Here is a 20,526-nt window from a genome sequence, read left to right on the forward strand (position 1 = left end):
GCTGATGTGCTTTTATACATGTCTAAACCAGAGACCTCGGTCACTGCAGTAATGGACATCATACCTGAATATGGTAACCTGTCAGGGAACAAAGTTTTATGTGGATAAATCCATGGCATTACCTTTGAATATCCCCTCTACAATCAACTTAGAAACAATATATCCATTCCAATTGACTGAAACAGGCTTAATATACTTGGACATATGTGACTCCAAATTATATACCTTTGCTCACAAAGATAAAACAGGATTGGATTAACTGGTCTACCCTACCAAACTCTTTTTGGCAGGATTAATGTGCTTCCTCGGCTAAATTATTTATTCCAAAATATCCCCTGCCGTCTATGTCCTTTTTTCAGGAGAATCTGGATACAGGGCAATCGGTGACCAGAGTGATGTTTGGAATCTGCAGGTACCTCCTTGCATCCTTCTAAGTTAAGAGTGCATTGTAAAATTGTCAGATAAGGAGTATTGGACTTCTGGACTGGAAGTTGAAGAGTATTGCTGACCTCATGCCTTTTTATTTACTCAGGACACTCTTAAATTGTTCCCACCAATAAAAACTGAGTTTGACTTACACAACAAATATTTTTTTAAGTACCTACAACTGAGACACTTCAGAGGGTCAGAAGAAAGTCGAACTACGTTTTCAAATGACTGTGAAGTTGAAAAACTATTAACAAATCCTACTGTTCGGAGAGGTTTAATCTCTGACATTCTATTTTATCGAACAGAAGTGCCTCATTGAGACATGTTTGGGAGAGACATTGGACATGCATTTGGTGAGGAAGAATGGGCTTCTATCTGCGAAAGGGTTTACCCCGAATGCACCTCCATAAGCATACGAGATACATTTCTGCCTTTTTGTATAAGATTTTGCTCTTTATTCATGTTATTGTACTTAGTCTGTGTGGTGCACTCTTGTCTGTGTAACCCCTGTTAAAAGAAAATAACATTCTAATAGAAAGATGATTACAAAACAATAACCAAGTCAGTCAGCGTGAAGTACAGTACTTTAATTGCATAAAATAGTTAATGGTATTGAAAAAAAAACATTCCATGCCCATTTCCAAATGCCCCAGTATACCGCCCAAGCCTACACTTAGGTACTTGACATTGAGATAAAGGCCCAATGCAGCCGTTTAAGATGAATACAATAATTGTAAGTAACTCTGGATAAGAGTGTCTGCAAAATGACAAATGTAAGTAGAATTACTTTCTAACTAAACCCTACCTTTTCTATAATATGGTACCCTCGCTTGGATAAAATGAATTTTAGAATACCTAGGAAATTCTTACATCTTCACTACTTTGTCAAGTAAATTAAGGCATTATCTCACTATAAAACACCAACCTAAAGAAACAGGTACTCATATGCTTAATTTAGAGTTATTTAAGTAAATGTGATATACATTAAGGCTGCATGGTGCAACTAATGAGGGTTTGAAAAGGAATGTGCATGAAAGGCATGAGCTCTGCTTTAATTTTTTTTGTGTGCAGGATGTACACATTTTAGCTGCCTCAATTACAATTTGGCAAGCACTTGATAATGCCTCGAATTTCCCAGGGGCATACCCTTTGTGTTGCTGTAATTCCTCCTGAAAAACATGCCTGGAAATAATTCCCTTCTCCTGGTTGGGTGCTGTGGCGGATGAATCAGAATGTATCCCTTTGGACTCTGGTGTTGGCAGTTGCACTTCTTACCTCAGCTGGGGCTCAGTCACTTGGGGCCCAGAGAGGGGAGAGGTCAGGCTTGTCTTTTACACGTTTCTGGTGCTATGCAGAATATCAGAAAGGGAAGAGGACAGGATGGAACATTGTCTTCATATGTGAATGTGTCTTCCTATTCTTAAACCATGTGAAGGGATGGCGTGATTAATGGGGTACCAATTACTTGTCTCCAATGTCTGTGCGCCCTCCTTTGGCATTGGGGGGAGGTGTATGGAACCATTGTATGTTCTCTCTGATGTTGAACTTATCCTGGGGTAGTATATGACCTAGAGATTCACTCCCCTCAGTGAGCTTGTCCAGGAGTGGTGTCAAGGGGTTTTACTTACTTTTCATTGGATGAGTTGGTGTTTTTGTTCTATACCGTACCAGGAAGATACCGTTCCAGTTTGGAGTAGGAGGGCCAGACACTGGTCTGTACAATAAACTGTTGAACAGCAGTTGCTGTCTGCTATGTATATTATAGATACCTTTCACATAAATCTTAACCTTGTGACCATTCTATGTATCGGTTGTGCGTCATGTAGGTCGAGAGGGGTGTATCTTGGCTATAAAAGATCTTTGTACTTTTGTGTTGTCACTCAATGGTTCATTAGAAATAGGGATTCATTGAAAGTCAATGCTATTGCAAAACTCTTATTATTAAAGATGTAGTTTAAGTATAACTCTGTGTGAAGTTTGTTTCTCCTCATTTGGTAATACAGAAATTAACAACCACAGTGCTCTGAAGCGGCTCTCAGTCACGTGATCAGGTCTTTCTCACAGGCTACAAGTGGAGACCGACACATCGGGGACGCAACTGTGCATGTCCTTATTCAATTTCGAGGCGCATATTGAAGATATTGGAAGAACTGTCTACATTTACTTTGTCAGCCAACGAACAGCAAAAGCACTGGCCTATGTAAATCTACTATTCCCCCATAGTACAAAAGTTGACCCATTCTATTCTGCAAAAAATAAATATTCCAAACAGTCTGGGACAGTTGTGGGTTGCAATAGATCCCAAATTAATATATCTACTAGTGTCAATTTTATTTTTTTTAAGCAATGTGGCTGACAAAAAAGATCAGAACAATTAGCTTAAAATGTTGATTACCTAAGGCTTTTTCTTCACATTATAAGCGCAGAAATGCGCACACAGCAGTTGGCTAAGTGTGAATACTCCATTAGCAGGAAAACATTCTCATAGCAAATGCGATTATGCATGTAATGCTTTTATTAAAAGTGCATTTTAGAATCTTGACACACGCGCTGTGTATGTATGCCAGTTAGGCTCTACACCCCTTGTAACGTGGATTAATATGCATCATTTTAAGATGTTATTTTGCCACTTTAGTTGTGAATCAAACCTTATCCAAGCCTATGGGCTAGGCTACATGAGGTGGGACTATGATTCGAAAAAGTCGCAAAAAAAAGGAATACGCATCATTCACAAGTCAAACACTATCCATCAGTCTATTCTTGATTTAATCTGATTTTTACATATGCTAAATAATGTGTGTGAAATTAGTTTTGATTTGGAATGGACCATTATCATGCACCTGTCTTAAAACAGGAGCAGGAGGAAAAGAATAGCTAATGGTAGCTGCTTTTCCCGTGGTTCATTTTCATGCCAGCCAGGTAGGCTATACTCCTGTTGTAAAGAGAAGCAATATTAGGAAAGTTAAGAAATATAGTTGGCCTATCGAACGCTTATGGGATCCTCTTTTTAATAGAGGCCATCACACTCTCAAGCAATTGCATAGCTTATAGAAATGTTGCGCAACATAAGCTCATGAAGTGTTTGATTCGACTTTCAATGACATTCGCATTGCTGTCCGAGTGATAAGAGGGACAATCGAATGCTGAGCACCAGGCAGTTTAGCAAGTTTGGTAGGCTACTAATGATCAGAAGCCAAATTACCATGACAAAATGGTCACTTGGAATTTGACTGCTGTAATGACTCGTGACTGCAACTAACAGCCCTACACCCACCTGGTGTCCCAGGTCTAAATCAGTGCCTGATTAGAGGAGAACAAGTAAAAAATGCAATGGAACTGGGTTCCAGGTCAAGAGTTGAGTTTGAGGGATATACACTATACATGGGCCGTGTGCATTTTCTGCTGGTGTATCCTGAAGTACCTTCTCTCTGAGAACTTCTTCCTTCCCACAGTGCGTACAGGTGAATGGCCTCTCTCTCGTGTGGATCTTCAGATGAATCTTCAGCTGATGCTGGTGGGAGAACCTCTTCTCACACTGGGGAAGCTGTAGGATTTCTCCCCTCTGTGGACTCTCTGGTGTCTCTTCAGGTTGGACGAGTGTGAAAAACTGGCCCGGCACATGTGGCAGCCAAATGGCTTCTCCCCTGTGTGGACCCTCTGGTGCCTCTTCAGGCTGGACAAATGTGAAAAACTGGCCCGGCACTGGTGGCAGCCAAACAGTTTCTCTCCCGTGTGAATCCTCTGGTGGATCTCCACCTGTTTGGGGAAACTGAAGGCTTTCCCACAGAACAAACACGGGAAGCGCTTCTCTTTGCCACTAGATCTACTGATAGAGTTACAACTACTGTAATTTGTCAATGGGCTTCTGTAGCCATTTAGTGTTGAGCCACTGGCATTGTCTGAGGTCTGGTTTAACAGGAGAGTGTGAGGAGGATGAAGGCCAGGTAGTGTCTGTGTTGTGGCATGTTCCAGTTGATAGATCCTATAGAAGGCAGGCTGAAGGCAGCACCTGTTAAGGGGTTAATCTGAGACACCATCAGTCTCTCTGAATCACAACTATAGGAGCAGGACGGAGCATCGCTAGCAGAGTCTGTGTCTGTTCTCTCCTGCCGCATACGGACACTTCCTCGTCCCCGCGGACCAAATCTACGCCTCACCCTGGTCTCAGCCAGTCTGTTGTCACGGAGACAAAGTTCGGATGTTGTTTTGTGTTCGACTGCCTGTTTCTGGTTGTGGTTTACAGTGTTGTTCCTCAGCCCAGAGTTGAGGACGTTGTCCAATCCACTGACCTCCACTATGTTGTCTCTGGTCCTGGCCTGCTCGGTGATGTTGTCCCCTGGATCCTTGGCTGCACCCATCTGAGTCTGGGAATCCAAGATGGCCACCCAGTCTCCTCTGTTAGCCTCCAGCCAACCACCTGTTAGAAGAGGTTAGAAAACAGACTTTACAAACATGGCAGAGAAGTCAACATTTTGGAGATGTTCAGTTTATGCGTTTCAAATGATATCCAGGTGCATCACTATTCCCATTGAAGATCTATTACTGTATGTAGGTTATATGTATTTCTCCCTTACCTTGCTCCCCCATCTTTAGTCCACTCAGCAGATCAATGATCTCTGGTTCATCTTCTATTGTCTCCTCTTTGACCAGTAGCAGATCAGGCTTCCCATCCTCCATGTCTACTGACTGTAAGAGATACAGAGTGAGAGGATGTTGGATCAAGAAATCTGATATGAGCACCCTGCTATGGAGCATCTTCTGATTGGGCAACGAGGGATTTCCATGAGTACTATGCAAATGTGTTAATTTGATTACTTGACACAAGACCATATCCACAAAGCGTCTCAGCGTAAGAGTGCTGATCTAATATCAGGTCCCCATCTGTCTACATAGCTTTATTCATTATAATAAAAATGCTCCTAGATCAGCTCTCCTGCTCTGAGAGGCTTTGTGGATACGTGCCCCGACCTAATACCATTCAGACAGTAGTTCAGTGGGCTCACCTCAGTGAGACTGTGTGTGTGGTGGTCCTGTGCTGCTCAGCTAGTTTCTCTGTGGGTTCAGGAGGTGGTGTAGTCTGGTTGTCCTCCATGACCATGGTCCCCTCAGGGTTCCCCAGACCCTCCTCACACCCCTCCCCCTTCACCAGCAGCACCTCTGGACCCTCCTCCTGAAAGAGACAGGTAATACAGATAACACAGACGGACATACACTCCCTCAGGTATGTACACACAGATAAACACACTTTCAACATGGAGTGTTTACCCATCTCCACTATGTTTGAGTCCTATACTGTAGTTACAGAATTACTTCATTGTTGTTAAGGGTTCGTACCCTTTTTAAAAATATATCTATTTTCCTTAAATGACATAACAAAATCTAGCTGCCTGTAGCTCAGGACATGCATATTGTTGATACCATTTGAAAGGAAACACTGAAGTTTGTGGAAATGTGAAATTAATGTAGGAGAACATAACATATTAGATCTAGTAAAAAAATGTTTTTGTTCCATCTTTGAAATGCAAGCGAACGTCCATACTTTCAGTTAGGAGTCTAGGTGTAATTTAGATTTTGGTCACCAGATGACAGCAGTATGTACAATGTTTCAGACTGATCCAGTGAAGAATTGAATTACCGCACCAGGTCTGCCAGGAGTTTGTCCAAATGTACCAAATAGGTAAATTGATACATTTAAGTACATCACTATAGAGAACATACAAAATGCAAAAAGTATGTTTACACAGGAATGTCATAAATGATGGATCATTAACTTTCACTCATCTAGATGACCGGGCAGGGTGGGGGTGGAGCCAGAGACAGCAGTTGGGTCAAACTGTAGACCAAGTTCCTACGTTAACATAAAAATGAATTTTATCAAACAAAACTATGCTACATTTTCTCTGGGACCCTCGGGATGAAAAATCAGAGCAAGATTACAAAATGTAATTACCTTCATAGGTGAATATCAAACCAGTTACCATGACAAGTGTTTTGTTGTGCACTCGCCTCAAAAAATACCATGGTATTTTTTCACTAAAAGCTACTGTTAATTGGACCATGGAATCGCAATAAAAATCGATATTTAATCATATCGGCACATTGTATCATGAGGTCCCTGGCTATTCCCAGCCCTAATTGGGTATAAAGTGTGTTTGTGTGTATGCAGAATAGGGTGAGAGCAGATGTGATGTATACTAAACAATCTCACTGAAAAAGTCCCATTTTGTGTTTATTCAACATAAACAAGTTTTAAATACACGGGTACACACACACAAGGGTCTCCCTGCATACCTGGCAGACATCTCAGCTTGGATGTCAGGCCACCACCTCAAGCTCAACAAGATGGAGCTGCTCTTCCTCCCAGGGAAGACCTGCCAGCTCCAAGACCACATCACGGTTGATTGACAACTCCATGGAGTGCAAAGAACATCAAGGCAGGGACCTGCTGCAACTATGATATGTGGTTGTCTCACTCAGCGATCTTAAGATGAATGCACTGCTTTTAAGTCGCTCTGGATAAGATCTGCTAAATAACTTAATGTAAAATCTGCATGAACTTGATAAACAGCATTCATTTTCTCATTAAAAGTGTCTTAGGAAAAAAGAAAGTAGTTGAATGGAAGTAATGAAATAGGCATTTGTGAATCAAATAGCCTACACAGTAGAATCACTAGGTAACATACTTTTTAGGCTTATATATCATATCGGGTTGCAATATTATATTCAGGAATATTCACCACTGAAATGTTACACTCATTATTGCAAATGCGTCTGGATATTTTCTGCTGTCAATAAATTAATCTTTATATTTAATGCAGTGTTTGATCTAAACAGCAGAAGCTATCGAGTAGAATGGTTACTTTCTATGTTAGAGTGGAATGGTTTTTCTGCTGGTGTATTCTGAGGCTCCTCTGAGAATCTCCCATGTGGACCTTCAGGTGCATCTTCAGGTTGCCAGCCAGGGCAAAGCGCATGTCACATTGGTTACAGCAGAATGGTTTCTCCCCTGTGTGGACCCTCTGGTGCCTCTTCAGGTCACCAGCCTGGGAAAACCTCTTCTCACACTGGGGGCAGCTGTATGGTTTCTCCCCTGTGTGGACCCTCTGGTGCCTCTTCAGGTCACCAGCCTGGGAAAACCTCTTCTCACACTGGGGGCAGCTGAAGGGTTTCTCCCCTGTGTGGACCCTCTGGTGGATCTCTACATTCTGGAGGCAGCTGAAGCCTTTGTTACAGAACATGCAGAGGAACCGTTTCTCTTTACGATTGCCTGATGTTGCTCCCCGAGCCTTGGCCCTTTGGTCCTTTGAATTCAATACCTGATCGAAAAGGACGCGGCCGTGTGAATCCGAAGGTGACATTGACGTGGATACTGGGTTGTGATCCCTGAACGTCTGTAAAGGGGAGTGGGTGGCGACATTTGTCTTTAAGCTTCCCCTGTAATCTAAGAAATCTTTGCCTTGTGAGTGTCCTTCTCCTAAATGAGTGTTGTCTACATTCCATGTCAGATGAGCGTTGCCCTCCACTTTCACATCATTGACAACAACTTCCCCTTTCTTATCTAGACACCCTTCCGAGTATACACTACTACTGTACTGGTTCCAGTCCCCTCTAGACAGATCAGTGTGTGTCTCTAAACCCAAGGTCATGTTGTCAGGGTCCATCTCTGTAGCGTAAGAACAAGACGGATCACTGCCAATCTCTAATGCGCCACCGGAGTCCCGATGGGAATGAACCATCCTCGGACTTGGGTTACCATAAAGTAAATACTCTGAACTGGGAGCAGGGGAACAGCCCAGTGGCTCCAGTCTGTCTGTGTGTGAAAGCCTTTGTGTTACAGTTAAAGTCTCGGTGTCTGTCTCTGACTTGAGGACGGCGTTTGCCGGTCCACTGACCTCCATGATGCTGCGTCGTGTCCTAGACTTGGGCGCAGCAGCGGTGTGTAGGTCTTCCGTGGCTACAGGGGGTGCTACTCCAGTGGTTTCTACTGTCTGGATGTCTCTGCTGTGTCGTGGGTCCTCCACTCCTTCAGACCTCTCCTGCTTGACCCCAGGACCTCTAGCCTCTGCAGCCTGACAAGAGAGATTTATTGCCGGCACATGAGTTGAATTAGTTAATGTCGTAGTGAACTCACAAGCTCTTATGACAGATAAATAAGGATGAACATGAATAGCTGAGGAGAGCCTTTCTGAAATAAACTGGCCACATTTAATTACTGTAATTTTGATGTAATACTATTACACTAACCTCTATCACGATAACGTGCTGGGTTGAGGTTCCACTCCCCTCATCAATAGTGATTGGTTGGTCATCTCTCCATGTATTGTGTCCCACTGGCTTCACAAAGCTCCTGTGGCCTCCAGTGAGATGTCCTTCACCTGAGACAATGATTGAGGGAAAAGTGGTTAGGTTAGCTACTCTCAATGCTCAACAGTATATTGTACACTGATGACAGTATACATTTGGCAAGGATGTAAGGTAGCACTTCATACCCTATTGATTATGTTCCATGCATCATATTATTTTAAAAGTATGACAATAGGAAATGTGGTTAGAATAGGATACTGTCTTTGTGGAATAAGAATTGTCTTAATTGACCTGCCTAATAAAATAAAACAAATTGTGCAAGATAGCTAAGTAATCAGGGTAAGTATTGCACACTATCCAAACATTAACCATAGACTTAGATAGACGTCCCATTATGGGTCAGTGATGGGCAACGCCATTGTAGTACAGACTGAGATATGTTCCCAGATTCATCCAATAGCATTGAGGAGATTACCAATAAGTGCATATATGACGTCGTCCCCAAAGTGACCATATGAACGTATCCAAACCAAAACCAATGGATTTCCAGCAATAGCAGCACTGGGCTCAAGTTAGAGCTAAAGTATCTATATCCACAGTAAAACGAGTCCTATATTGGCATAACCTGAAAGGCCGCTCAGCACGGAAGAGGCCGCTGCTCCAGAACCGTCATAAAATGTCAGACTACGGTTTGCAACTGCACATGGGGACAAAGATGGTACTTTTTTCTTATTAAACAAAAATATAACTGTTTGGCTATATTGACCATTGTTATGTTTGGAGGAAAAGGGGGAGGGTTGCAAGCAAAAGAACACCATCCCAACCGTGAAGCACGGGGGTGGCAGCATGTTGTGGGGGTGCTTTGCTGCAGGAGGGACTGGTGCACTCACAAAATAGATGGCATCATGAGGTAAGAAAATTGTGTGGATATATTGAAGTAGCATCTCAAGACGTCAGTTAGGAAATTAAAGCTTGGTCGCAAATGGGTCTTCCAAATGGATTATGACCCCAAGAATACTCCAAAGTTGTGGCAAAATGGCTTGAGGAAGCTTGTGGAAGGCTACCCAGAACATTTGACCCAAGTTAAACAATTTAAAGGCAATGCTACCAAATACTAATTGAATGTATGTAAACTTCTGACCCCCTGGGAATGCGATGAAAGAAATAAAAGCTGAAATCAATCTACTATTATTCTGACATTTCAGATTCTTAATATAAAGTGGTGATCCTAACTGGCCTAATACAGGGTATTTTTACTGGAATTAAATATCAGGAATTGTGAAACTGAGTATTTGGCTAAGGCGTATGAACTTCCAACTTCAACTGTATGTAAGAATGCTGTTCATTGACTACAGCTCAGCCTTCAACACCATAGTACCCTCCAAGCTCATCATGTAGCTCAGGGCCCTGGATCTGAAACCCGCCCTGTGTAACTGGGTCATAGTGTTAGATGGGCTGCCCCCAGGTGGTGTAGGTAGGCAACAACACCACCACTTCGCTGATCCTCAACAGAGGGGCCCCACAAGGGTGCATGCTGTGCCCCCTCCTGTACTCCCTGTTTACCCATAACTGCGTGGCCACTCAAGCCTCCAACTCAATCATCAAGTTTGCAGATGACAAACCAGCAGTAGGCCTGATCACCAACAACAACGAGACAGCCTACAGGGAGGAGGTGAGGGCCCTGGCGTAGAAGTGCCAAGAAAATAACCTCTCCCTCAACAAAACGAAGGACCTTATCGTGGACTTCAGGAGACAGCAGAGGGAGCATGCCCCCATCCACATCCATGGGGCCGCAGTGGAGAAGGTGAAAAGCTTAAAGTTCCTCAGCTTACATGTCACTGACAAACTGAAATGGTCCACCCACACAGACAGTGTGGTGAAGAAGGTGCAACCAGCGCCTCTTCAACCTCAGGAGGCTGAAGAAATTTGGCTTGGCTAAGATCCTCAAACTTTTACCAAAGCACAATTGAAAGCATCCTGTTGGGGTGTATCACAGCCTGGTACGGCAACTGCACTGCCCGCAACCGCAGGGCTCTCCAGAGGATGGTGTGGTCAGCCCAACGTATCACCGGTAGCACACTGCCTGCCCTTCACGACATCTACAGCACCCGGTGTCAGAAGGCCAAGAATTTCATCAAGGACATCAGCCACTCAAACAACGGCTTGTTCACCCACTATCATTCAGACTGCGAGGTCAGTACAGGTGCATCAAAGCTTGGACCGAGAGACAGAAGCAGTTTCAATCTCAAGGCCATCAGACTACTAAATAGCCATCACTAGCCGGCCTCCATGTCGTACCCTGCCCTGAACTTAGTCACGGTCACTAGCCGGCTACCACCCGGTTACTCATCCCTACATCTTAGAGGCTGCTGCCCTATGTACACAGACATGGAACACTGGTCACTTTAAATGTTTACATACTGTTTTTCATATGTATAGTGTATTCTAGTCAAGTTCCTCCTATTCAACTATTGCTGTACATGTACTATTCTAGCCACGTATTCTTCAGATATTCTATCCACATACTGTCCATAATATCTATACATCCCATCACATACATACATATATACACTGAACAAAAATATAAAAACACAACATATGAAAGTGTTGGTCATGTTTCATGAGCTGAAAAAAACTAAAACAAATGTTCCATACACACCAAAAGCATATTTCTCTCAATGCTGTTTACATCCTTGTTACTATCTCTTTTGCCAAAACAATCCATCCACCTGACAGGTGTGGCAAATCAAGAAGCTGATGAAACAGCATGATTACACAGGTGCACCTTGTGCTGGGGACAATGAAAAGGCCCTCTAAAATGTGCAGTTTTGAACCCAGCCCAGGATTCCACATCCGGCCTCTTTACCCGGACAGCTGACGAAACCCTTGCCTTGATGACAGCTTTGCACTCTTGGCATTTTCTCAAATCAGCTTCACCTGGAATGCTTTTCCAACAGTCTTGAAGGAGTTCCCACATATGCTGAGCACTTGTTGGCTACTTTTCCTTCACTCTGCGGTATAACTCCGTAAACATTTCAATTGGGTTGAGGTCGGGTGATTGTGGAGGCCAGGTCATCTGATGCAGCACTCCATCACTCTCCTTCTTGGTCAAATAGTGCTTTCACAGCCTGGAGGTGTGTTTTGGATCATTGTCCTGTTGAAAAGCAAAATGATAGTCCCACTAAGCGCAAATCAGGTGGGATGGTGTATCACTGCAGAATGCTATAGTAGCCATGCTGGTTAAATGTGCCTTAAATTCTAAATGTAAAAAAAAAAAAATCAGACCGTCACCAGCAAAGCACCCCCACACCACCTCCTCCTTGCTTCACGGTGGGAACCACACATGATGAGAATCTGTTCACCTACTCTCCGCATCACAAAGACACTTAGGTTGGAACAAAAAAATCTAATTTGGACTCAGACTAAAGGACAGCTTTCTTCAGGTATAATGTCCATTGCTGGTGTTTTCCTTGGGCCAAGCAAGTCTCTTCCTGTTATTGGTGTCCTCTAGTAATGGCGTCTTTGCAGAAATGTGACCACGAAGGCCGGATTCAGTGTCTCCTCTGAACAGTTGATGTTGAGATGTGTCTGTTACTTGAACTCTGAAGCATTTATTTGGGCTGCAATTTCTGAGGCTGGTAACTCTAATGAGCTTATCCTCTGCAGCAAAGTAACTCTGGGTCTTTCTTTCCTGTGGCGGTCCTCATGAGAGCCAGTTTCATCATAGTGCTTGATGCTTTTTGTGACTGCATTTGAATAAACCTTAAGTTCTACATTTTACGTATTGGCTGACCTTCATGTCAACGTAATAATGGACTGTTTCTATTTGCTTATTTGAGCTGTTCTTGCCACAATATGGACTTGGTATTTGACCAAATAGGGCTATTTTCTGTATACCACACCTACCTTGTCACAACACATCTGATTGGCTCAAAACACATTAAGAAGCAAAAAAAATTCAAAAATTAACTTAACAAAGAAACACCTGTTAATTGAAATGCATTCGAGGTGACTACCTCATGAAGCTGGTTGAGAGAATGCCAAGAGTGTGAAAAGCTGTCAAGGCAAAAAAAGTGGCTACTTTGAAGAAAATCAAATTAAAATATTTTGATTTAACTTTTTTGGTTACTACATGATTCAATGCGTTATTTCAGAGTTTTGATGTCTTCACTGTTATTCTACAATGTAGAAAATAGTACAAATAAAGAAAAACCCTGGAATGAGGTGTCCAACATTTTTACTGGTACTGTATAAATCAAATCAAATTGTATTTGTCACATACACATGGTTAGCAGATGTTAATGCGAGTGTAGCGAAATGCTTGTGCTTCTAGTTCCGACAATGCAGTAATAACCAACAAGTAATCTAGCTAACAATTCCAAAGCTACTACCTTATAGACACAAGTGTAAGGGGATAAGAATATGTACATAAAGATATACGAGTGAGTGATGGTACAGAGCGGCATAGGCAAGATACAGTAGACGGTATTGAGTGCAGTATATACATATGAGATGAGTATGTAAACAAAGTGGCATAGTTAAAGTGGCCAGTGATACAAGTATTACATAAAGATGTAGTAGATGATATAGAGTACAGTATATACATATACATATGAGATGAATAATGTAGGGTATGTAAACATTATATTAGGTAGCATTGTTTAAAGTGGCTAGTGATATATTTTACATAATTTCCCATCAATTCCCATTATTAAAGTGGCTGGAGTTGAGTCAGTGTGTTGGCAGCAGCCACTCAATGTTAGTGGTGGCTGTTTAACACTCTGATGGCCTTGAGATAGAAGCCGTTTTTCAGTCTCTCGGTCCCAGCTTTGATGCCCCTGTACTGACCTCGCCTTCTGGATGATAGCGGGGTGAACAGGCAGTGGCTCGGGTGGTTGTTGTCCTTGATGATCTTTATGGCCTTCCTGTGACATCGGGTGGTGTAGGTGTCCTGGAGGGCAGGTAGTTTGCCCCCGGTATATATATTCATACTCCGGACTCCGACATTGCACGTCCTTATACACTGCTCAAAAAAATAAAAGGGAACACTTAAACAACACAATGTAACTACAAGTCAATCACACTTCTGTGAAATCAAACTGTCCACTTAGGAAGCAACACTGATTGACAAATGTCACATGCTGTTGTGCAAATGGAATAGACAACAGGTGGAAATTATAGGCAATTAGCAAGACACCCCCAATAAAGGAGTGGTTCTGCAGGTGGCAACCACAGACCACTTCTCAGTTCCTATGCTTCCTGGCTGATGTTTTGGTCACTTTTGAATGCTGGCGGTGCTTTCACTCTAGTGGTAGCATGAGACGGAGTCTACAACCCACACAAGTGGCTCAGGTAGTGCAGCTCATCCAGGACGGCACATCAATGCGAGCTGTGGCAAGAAGGTTTGCTGTGTCTGTCAGGGTAGTGTCCAGAGCATGGAGGCGCTACCAGAAGACAGGCCAGTACATCAGGAGACGTGGAGGAGGCCATAGGAGGGCAACAACCCAGCCGCAGGACCGCTACCTCCGCCTTTGTGCAAGGAGGAGCACTGCCAGAGCCCTGCAAAATGACCTCCAGCAGGCCACAAATGTGCATGTGTCTGCTCAAACGGTCAGAAACAGACTCCATGAGGGTGGTATAAGGGCCAACATCCACAGGTGGGGGTTGTGCTTACAGCCCAACACCGTGCAGGACGTTTGACATTTGCCAGAGAACACCAAGACTGGCAAATTCACCACTGGCGCCCTGTGCTCTTCACAGATGAAAGCAGGTTCACACTGAGCACGTGAGTCTGGAGACGCCGTGGAGAATGTTCTGCTGCCTGCAACATCCTCCAGCATGACCGGTTTGGCGGTGGGTCAGTCATGGTGTGGGGTTGCATTTCTTTTGGGGGCCGCACAGCCCTCCATGTGCTCGCCAGAGGTAGCCTGACTGCCATTAGGTACAGGGATGAGATCCTCAGACCCCTTGTGAGACCATATGCTTGTGCGGTTGGCCCTGGGTTCCTCCTAATGCAAGACAATGCTAGACCTCATGTGGCTGGAGTGTGTCAGCAGCTCCTGCAAGAGGAAGGCATTGATGCTATGGACTGGTCCGCCCGTTCCCCAGACCTGAATCCAATTGAGCACATCTGGGACATCATGTCTCGCCCCATCCACCAACGCCACGTTGCACCACAGACTGTCCAGGAGTTGGCGGATGCTTTAGTCCAGGTCTGGGAGGAGATCCCTCGGGAGACCATCCGCCACCTCATCAGGAGCATGCCCAGGCGTTGTAGGGAGGTCATACAGGCACGTGGAGGCCACACACACTACTGAGCCTCATTTTGACTTGTTTTAAGGACATTACATCAAAGTTGGATCAGCCTGTAGTGTGGTTTTCCACTTTAATTTTGCGTGTGACTCCAAATCCAGACCTCCATGGGTTGATAAATTTGATTTCCATTGATAGTTAAATGTGCTGACAACAAAATCACACAAACTATGTAATGAAAAAAGTATTCAATAAGAATACTTCCTTCATTCAGATCTAGGATGTGTTATTTTAGTGTTCCCTTAATTTTTTTGAGCAGTGTATTTCTTAATTCCATTATTTTACTTTTAGATTAGTATGTATTGTTAGATATTACTGTTGGAGCTAGGAATACAAGCCTGCAATAACATCTGCTAAACCTGTGTATGTGATCAATAAGATTTGATCTCAACGTTTCAAACTGACCACAATTGTCCCTGTTCCCAAGAACTCCAAGGTAACCTGCCTAAATGACTATGGTCCCGCGGCACTCACATCTGTAATTATGAGTGCTTTGAAAGGCTGGACATGACAGATCAACACCATCAACCCAGATACCCTGGACACACTCCAATTCGCATACCGCCCCAACAGATCCACAGATGACGCAATCTCAATTGCACTTTACACTGCTCTCTCCCAAGAAGGGAAATAACTATGTGAGAATGCTGTTCATAGACTACAGCTCAGTGTTCAATGACAAAGTCCTCTCCAAGCTCGGGACCCTGCGACTGAACACCCCTCTCTGAAACTGGATCCTAGACTGCCTGGCCGGCCCTTGGTGGTGAGGGTAGGCAACAACACCTTCGCCACACTGACCCTCAACATGGAGGCCACCCAGGTGTGTGTGCTTAGTCCCTTCCTTTAAACCATGTTCACGTACAACTGCACGGCCACGCACAACTCCAATACCAACTTCACATTTGCTGACGACGCGACCGTGGTAGGCCGGCGATGAGACAGCTTACAGGGTGGAGATCAAAGACCTCGCACACATTCACATACACTACAAACCCACACATTATATACTGCTGCTAATCTGTCATTTATTTTACGCTTATTATCTATCCTGATACCTAGTCACATTACCCTGCCTTTATGTACATAACTACCTCAAATACCTCGTACCCCTGCACAGTGATACCCAGACAGAAGGGGTAACCCAGACAGGTTACAGGGGCTATAAAGCTGAAGCATCCGTTTAGAACGTTTTCCCACCACCAAATATGGTAGTGAGAGGAAGTCCAGTCACGGGTAGTGGGAAAGGATTAAACTAGGTGAAACTGGGCTGACATTCTGCACATTTTCTCATAGATGAAACGTCTTCTCTCAATTTTCTGTACCCAAAACTACAATATTTTACGAACACAGTGCACCAAGTTTTATAGACTTGATACTTTGCTAAAGTAAAAAAAAAAAAAAGCATTGTTTAGAAGGAGTGCAACGTCATTGAGTTTGTGCACACGCACATTTTAGGAGGCGCAGCGGTCTAAGGCACAATTGGCCCAGCGTCGTCCGGGTTTGGCCGTCACTGTAAATAAGAATGTGTTCTTAACTGGCTTGCCTAGTTAAATAAAGGTTAAATAAAAACTAAAAATATACATACTACAACGTGCCAATAGTATCTTGCTAGGTATTGCTTGGTTCACCTCCTTGCTTGTTCTGCCCACTATGCTTCACTTGTTCCCACTGTAAAACGACATCTTATCTTTGGTTAGTTATAAATATGTTTGGTGATATGGTACTGATACTCTATGTACATAGCGTCAATCTTGTATTTTATTCCTCGTGTTACAATTTGTATTTTGCTTCTTTTTTTTTACTCTGTCATTGGGAAGCACTTGTAAGCATGTATTTCACAGTAAAGTCTACACCTGTTGTATTCGGTGCATGTGACAAATACAATTTGATTGAAGGCCATCTCCATTTTGAAGTAGTCCATTTTTTTTCTTTCTACTACTTCTATGAATTGGCAAACAAACTGAAAGTGTGCATACTGCCACCTGTATTGTGTTGTTTGAATAGGTATAAAGCCAAAGTTGGCGATTTACTGGCACCTGCAGTTATGTAATTTTTACTCATGAGTATAATTCATTGGCTAGTCAAAGATACCTGAATGGAATAATGTGATCCTTCCTTAACTCATGAAGTCCCACCCAGTTTACTGCTTCAAAACGGTGAAAGTACTCAATAGCGCTGCTCACGCTAACAAGCTTTTGAGTCCACTATCATTCTCTAGGACCAAGACACAATTGTGGGTCACACATCTGAACACATGCGCAGAGGGGAACGGGGCGATGGGCCCCGCAGCCTCTGCCTTCTGCAAAATATACCTCTTGTCATTCCTCTGTATCGATCGAGGATCTTGACACTACTGGGACGACTGGCGAGGCCGCGCTCCCGTGACACCTTCAGTTCCAGTAGCTGTAGTTTCCTCCGCAATCCCCGGTTTTCTTTTTGGCTTTGAGACATTTCCAAACGAAACACTGCATAGTCGTCGTCTACGAGTTTACAGATCTCTGCCACGGCTGCATTCGCTAGCACCTCCATAATGGAGGCTATTTGAGTGTGAAAAACTACACAGTTAGCCATGTTAGCTAACGGTAACTACGAAGTTAGCCAGCTAGCGTTACCTAGAAAAATAACATCGAGTACTGTCTCCAACGTGAATTAAAGACTCCCTGAGGTAAATATGTGACGCTGTGCAGTTAAACGAGTTTGAGTTCCAGGGTGTTAATAAACGTCCAAACAACAACAAACACGCTAACGTGGAAATTGTTATCACTTAACTTCCCTTTACACAGAAGATCAATTATATTATTGGTTGTCGTCATAGCTCTAAAGGCGTGGTTAAATGTAACATCCATGCGCACTGTTCTCTGAAATACGGTACTACTTATTACATTACACATCAACTCTCCTATGATCAGTGGTTATATGATCAGTGGTTATGTCCGAATACCAACACAAGCGTACTATATACTTAATTAAACTGCATACTAATTTCGGCATTTGATTTAGTAGAATTCACTCTTTTCCGACCGTATTTTTGTATTTTCACCCCCAGACATTATTTCTTAGAGGTCTTAATGATGTATGTTAACGTGTAAATGTGAATATGAATTATGCCCCCATTTCAGATTACTCGTTTTACGTTTTTCTTTCGCTGTACCCAATGATTTATGAAAGCTTGCTTGGTAGGTCGAAGTCCTTATTGTGGTTTTACAGACGTGTTTAATATGTTTTATTTTCACACTTTATTTGAATATTTATGAAATGCACATTGTTATATTTGGTATCACTAATTTGTTTTCCCTCGACTCCAAACCTATTAGATGCGTGAAACGGATGTGGGTGGGGCTGTGTCTACATAAGGGTGCTAATTTAAACAACTCACAAAAGCTCTGAAGGCAGTGAGGGCGACACTTAAAGCTTATTAAAGAGCAGTGTTTACTTTCAAGAGCAGTGTGTGGGTTTCTTCTTTTTCTCATGTTTGGTATAGCCCTTCGTTCACTCCAGATATGACTGCCCTTGACCAGCACAAAAACACCCTGTGGCGTACTGCACTAGCATTGAATAGCCTCCGCCATATTCAACTTTGAGGAAGTCAGAAACCAATACACACAGTCAGTTAGGAAAGCTAAGGCTAGCATTTTCAAACAGAAATGTGCATCTTTGCAGCAATAATTCCCAAATGTTTTGGAACACTAAAGTCCATGGAGAATAAGAGTACCTCCTCCCAGCTGCGCACTGCACTGAGGCTATCCCCACCCTGGCCAACAACTCTGCATCCTGCAGCAACTGGTCCAAGGCCCGCCCCTTCTCCTTTATCCAAATCCTGACAACTGTTGTTCTGAAAGAGCTGCAAAATCTGGATCCCTACGAATCAGCTGGGCTAGACAATCTGGACCCTCTTTTCCAAAAAATGATCTGTCCGCCATTGTTGCAACCCCTATTAATACTCTGTTCAACCTCTCTTTTGTATCGTCTGAGATTCCTAAAGATTGGAAAGGGGGAGACACTCTAGACCCAAACTGTTACAGACCTATATCCATCCTGCCCTGCCTTTTTTAGTCTTTGGAAAGCCAAGTGAACTAAAAGATCACCGACAATTTCAAAACCCGCCGTACCTTCTCTGCTTTGCAATCAGGTTTCCGAGCTGGTCACGGGTGCACCTCAGCCACGCTCAATCGATATCATAACCGCCATCGATAAGAGACAGTACTGTGCAACCATCTTCATTGACCTGGACAAGGCTTTCGACTCTGTCAATCACCGTATTCTTATCGTCAGACTCAACGGCCTTGGTTTCTCTAATGACTGCTTCGCCTGGTTCACTAACTATTTCTCAGATAGAGTTCAGTGTGTCAAATCGGAGGGCCTGTTGTCCGGACCTCTGGCAGTCTCTATGGGGGTGCCACAGGGTTAAATTCTCGGGCCGACTCTTTTCTCTGTATAGATCAATGATGTCGCTCTTGCTGTGGGTGATTCTTTGATCCACCTCTATGCAGACAACACCATTCTGTATACATCTGGCACTTCTTTGGACACTGTGTTATTAACAAACCTCCAAACAAGCTTCAACGTCATACAACACTCCTTCCGTGGCCTCCAACTGCTCTTAAAGGCTAGTAAAATTAAATGCATGCTCTTCAACCGATCGCTGCCCGCACCCTCCCGCCCGGCTAGCATCACTACTCTGGAAGGTTCTGACCTAGAATATGTGGACAACTATAAATACCTAGGTGTCTGGCTAGACTATATAAACTCCTTCCAGACTCAAATGAAGCACTATTGGCCTATTTATTGCCATACCTCCTTACTTCATTTGGACACATCGTTTACAGATTTTTATATTGTGTTATTGACTGTACGTTTGTTTATCCCATGTGTTACTCTGTGTTGTGGTTTTTGTCGCACTGCTTTGCTTTATCTTGGCCAGGTTGCAGATGGAAATGGGAACTTGTTCTCAACTGGCCTACCTGGTTTAATAAAGGTGAAATAAAAATATGCTTACAGTGCATTCGGAAAGTATTCACTTTTTCCGCATTTTGTTATGTTACAGCCTACATTTTTATACATTTTCACCTTTACGTAAGTATTCATACCCTTTACTCAGTACTTTATTGATGGACCTTTGGCTGTGATTACAGCCTCAAGTCTTCTTAGGTATGCATAAAGCTTGGCCCACTATTTTTGGGGAGTTTCTCCCATTTTTCTCTGCAGATCCTCTCAATTTCTGTCAGGTTTGATGGGGAGCGTCGCTGCACAGCTATTTTCAGGTCTCTCCAGAGATGTTCGATCGGGTTCAAGTCCGGGGCCCTCAAGGACATTCAGAGAATTGTCCCGAAGCCACTCATGCCTTCGCCCCAGTCTGAGGTCCTGAGTGCGCTGGAGCAGGTTTTCATCAAGGATATCTCTGTACTTTGCTCCGTTCATCTTTCACTTGATCCTGAAAAACAACCCCACAGCATGATGCTGCCACCACAATGCTTCACTGTA

At 43.4% G+C, this 20,526-nt stretch overlaps 1 protein-coding gene across 1 annotated transcript in view; it reads right to left on the minus strand.

Annotated features, from left to right (window-relative positions):
• Positions 1 to 3,901: 3,901 nt before the first annotated feature.
• LOC124012486 overlaps positions 3,902 to 20,526 on the minus strand; it is a 33,735-nt gene continuing 17,110 nt past the window's right edge. Inside the window, exons 5-6 of the mRNA XM_046326144.1 lie at positions 5,004 to 5,115; positions 3,902 to 4,846 (exon numbers count right to left, since the gene is read on the minus strand). Coding sequence (XP_046182100.1) covers positions 4,341 to 4,846; positions 5,004 to 5,115 — 618 coding nt within the window. The 3' untranslated portion in view covers positions 3,902 to 4,340. The remainder of the gene's footprint in view (positions 4,847 to 5,003; positions 5,116 to 20,526) is intronic.

The sequence above is a fragment of the Oncorhynchus gorbuscha genome, linkage group LG24 (genome assembly GCF_021184085.1).
Source record: "Oncorhynchus gorbuscha isolate QuinsamMale2020 ecotype Even-year linkage group LG24, OgorEven_v1.0, whole genome shotgun sequence".
Taxonomy (NCBI): Eukaryota; Metazoa; Chordata; class Actinopteri; order Salmoniformes; family Salmonidae; genus Oncorhynchus; species Oncorhynchus gorbuscha.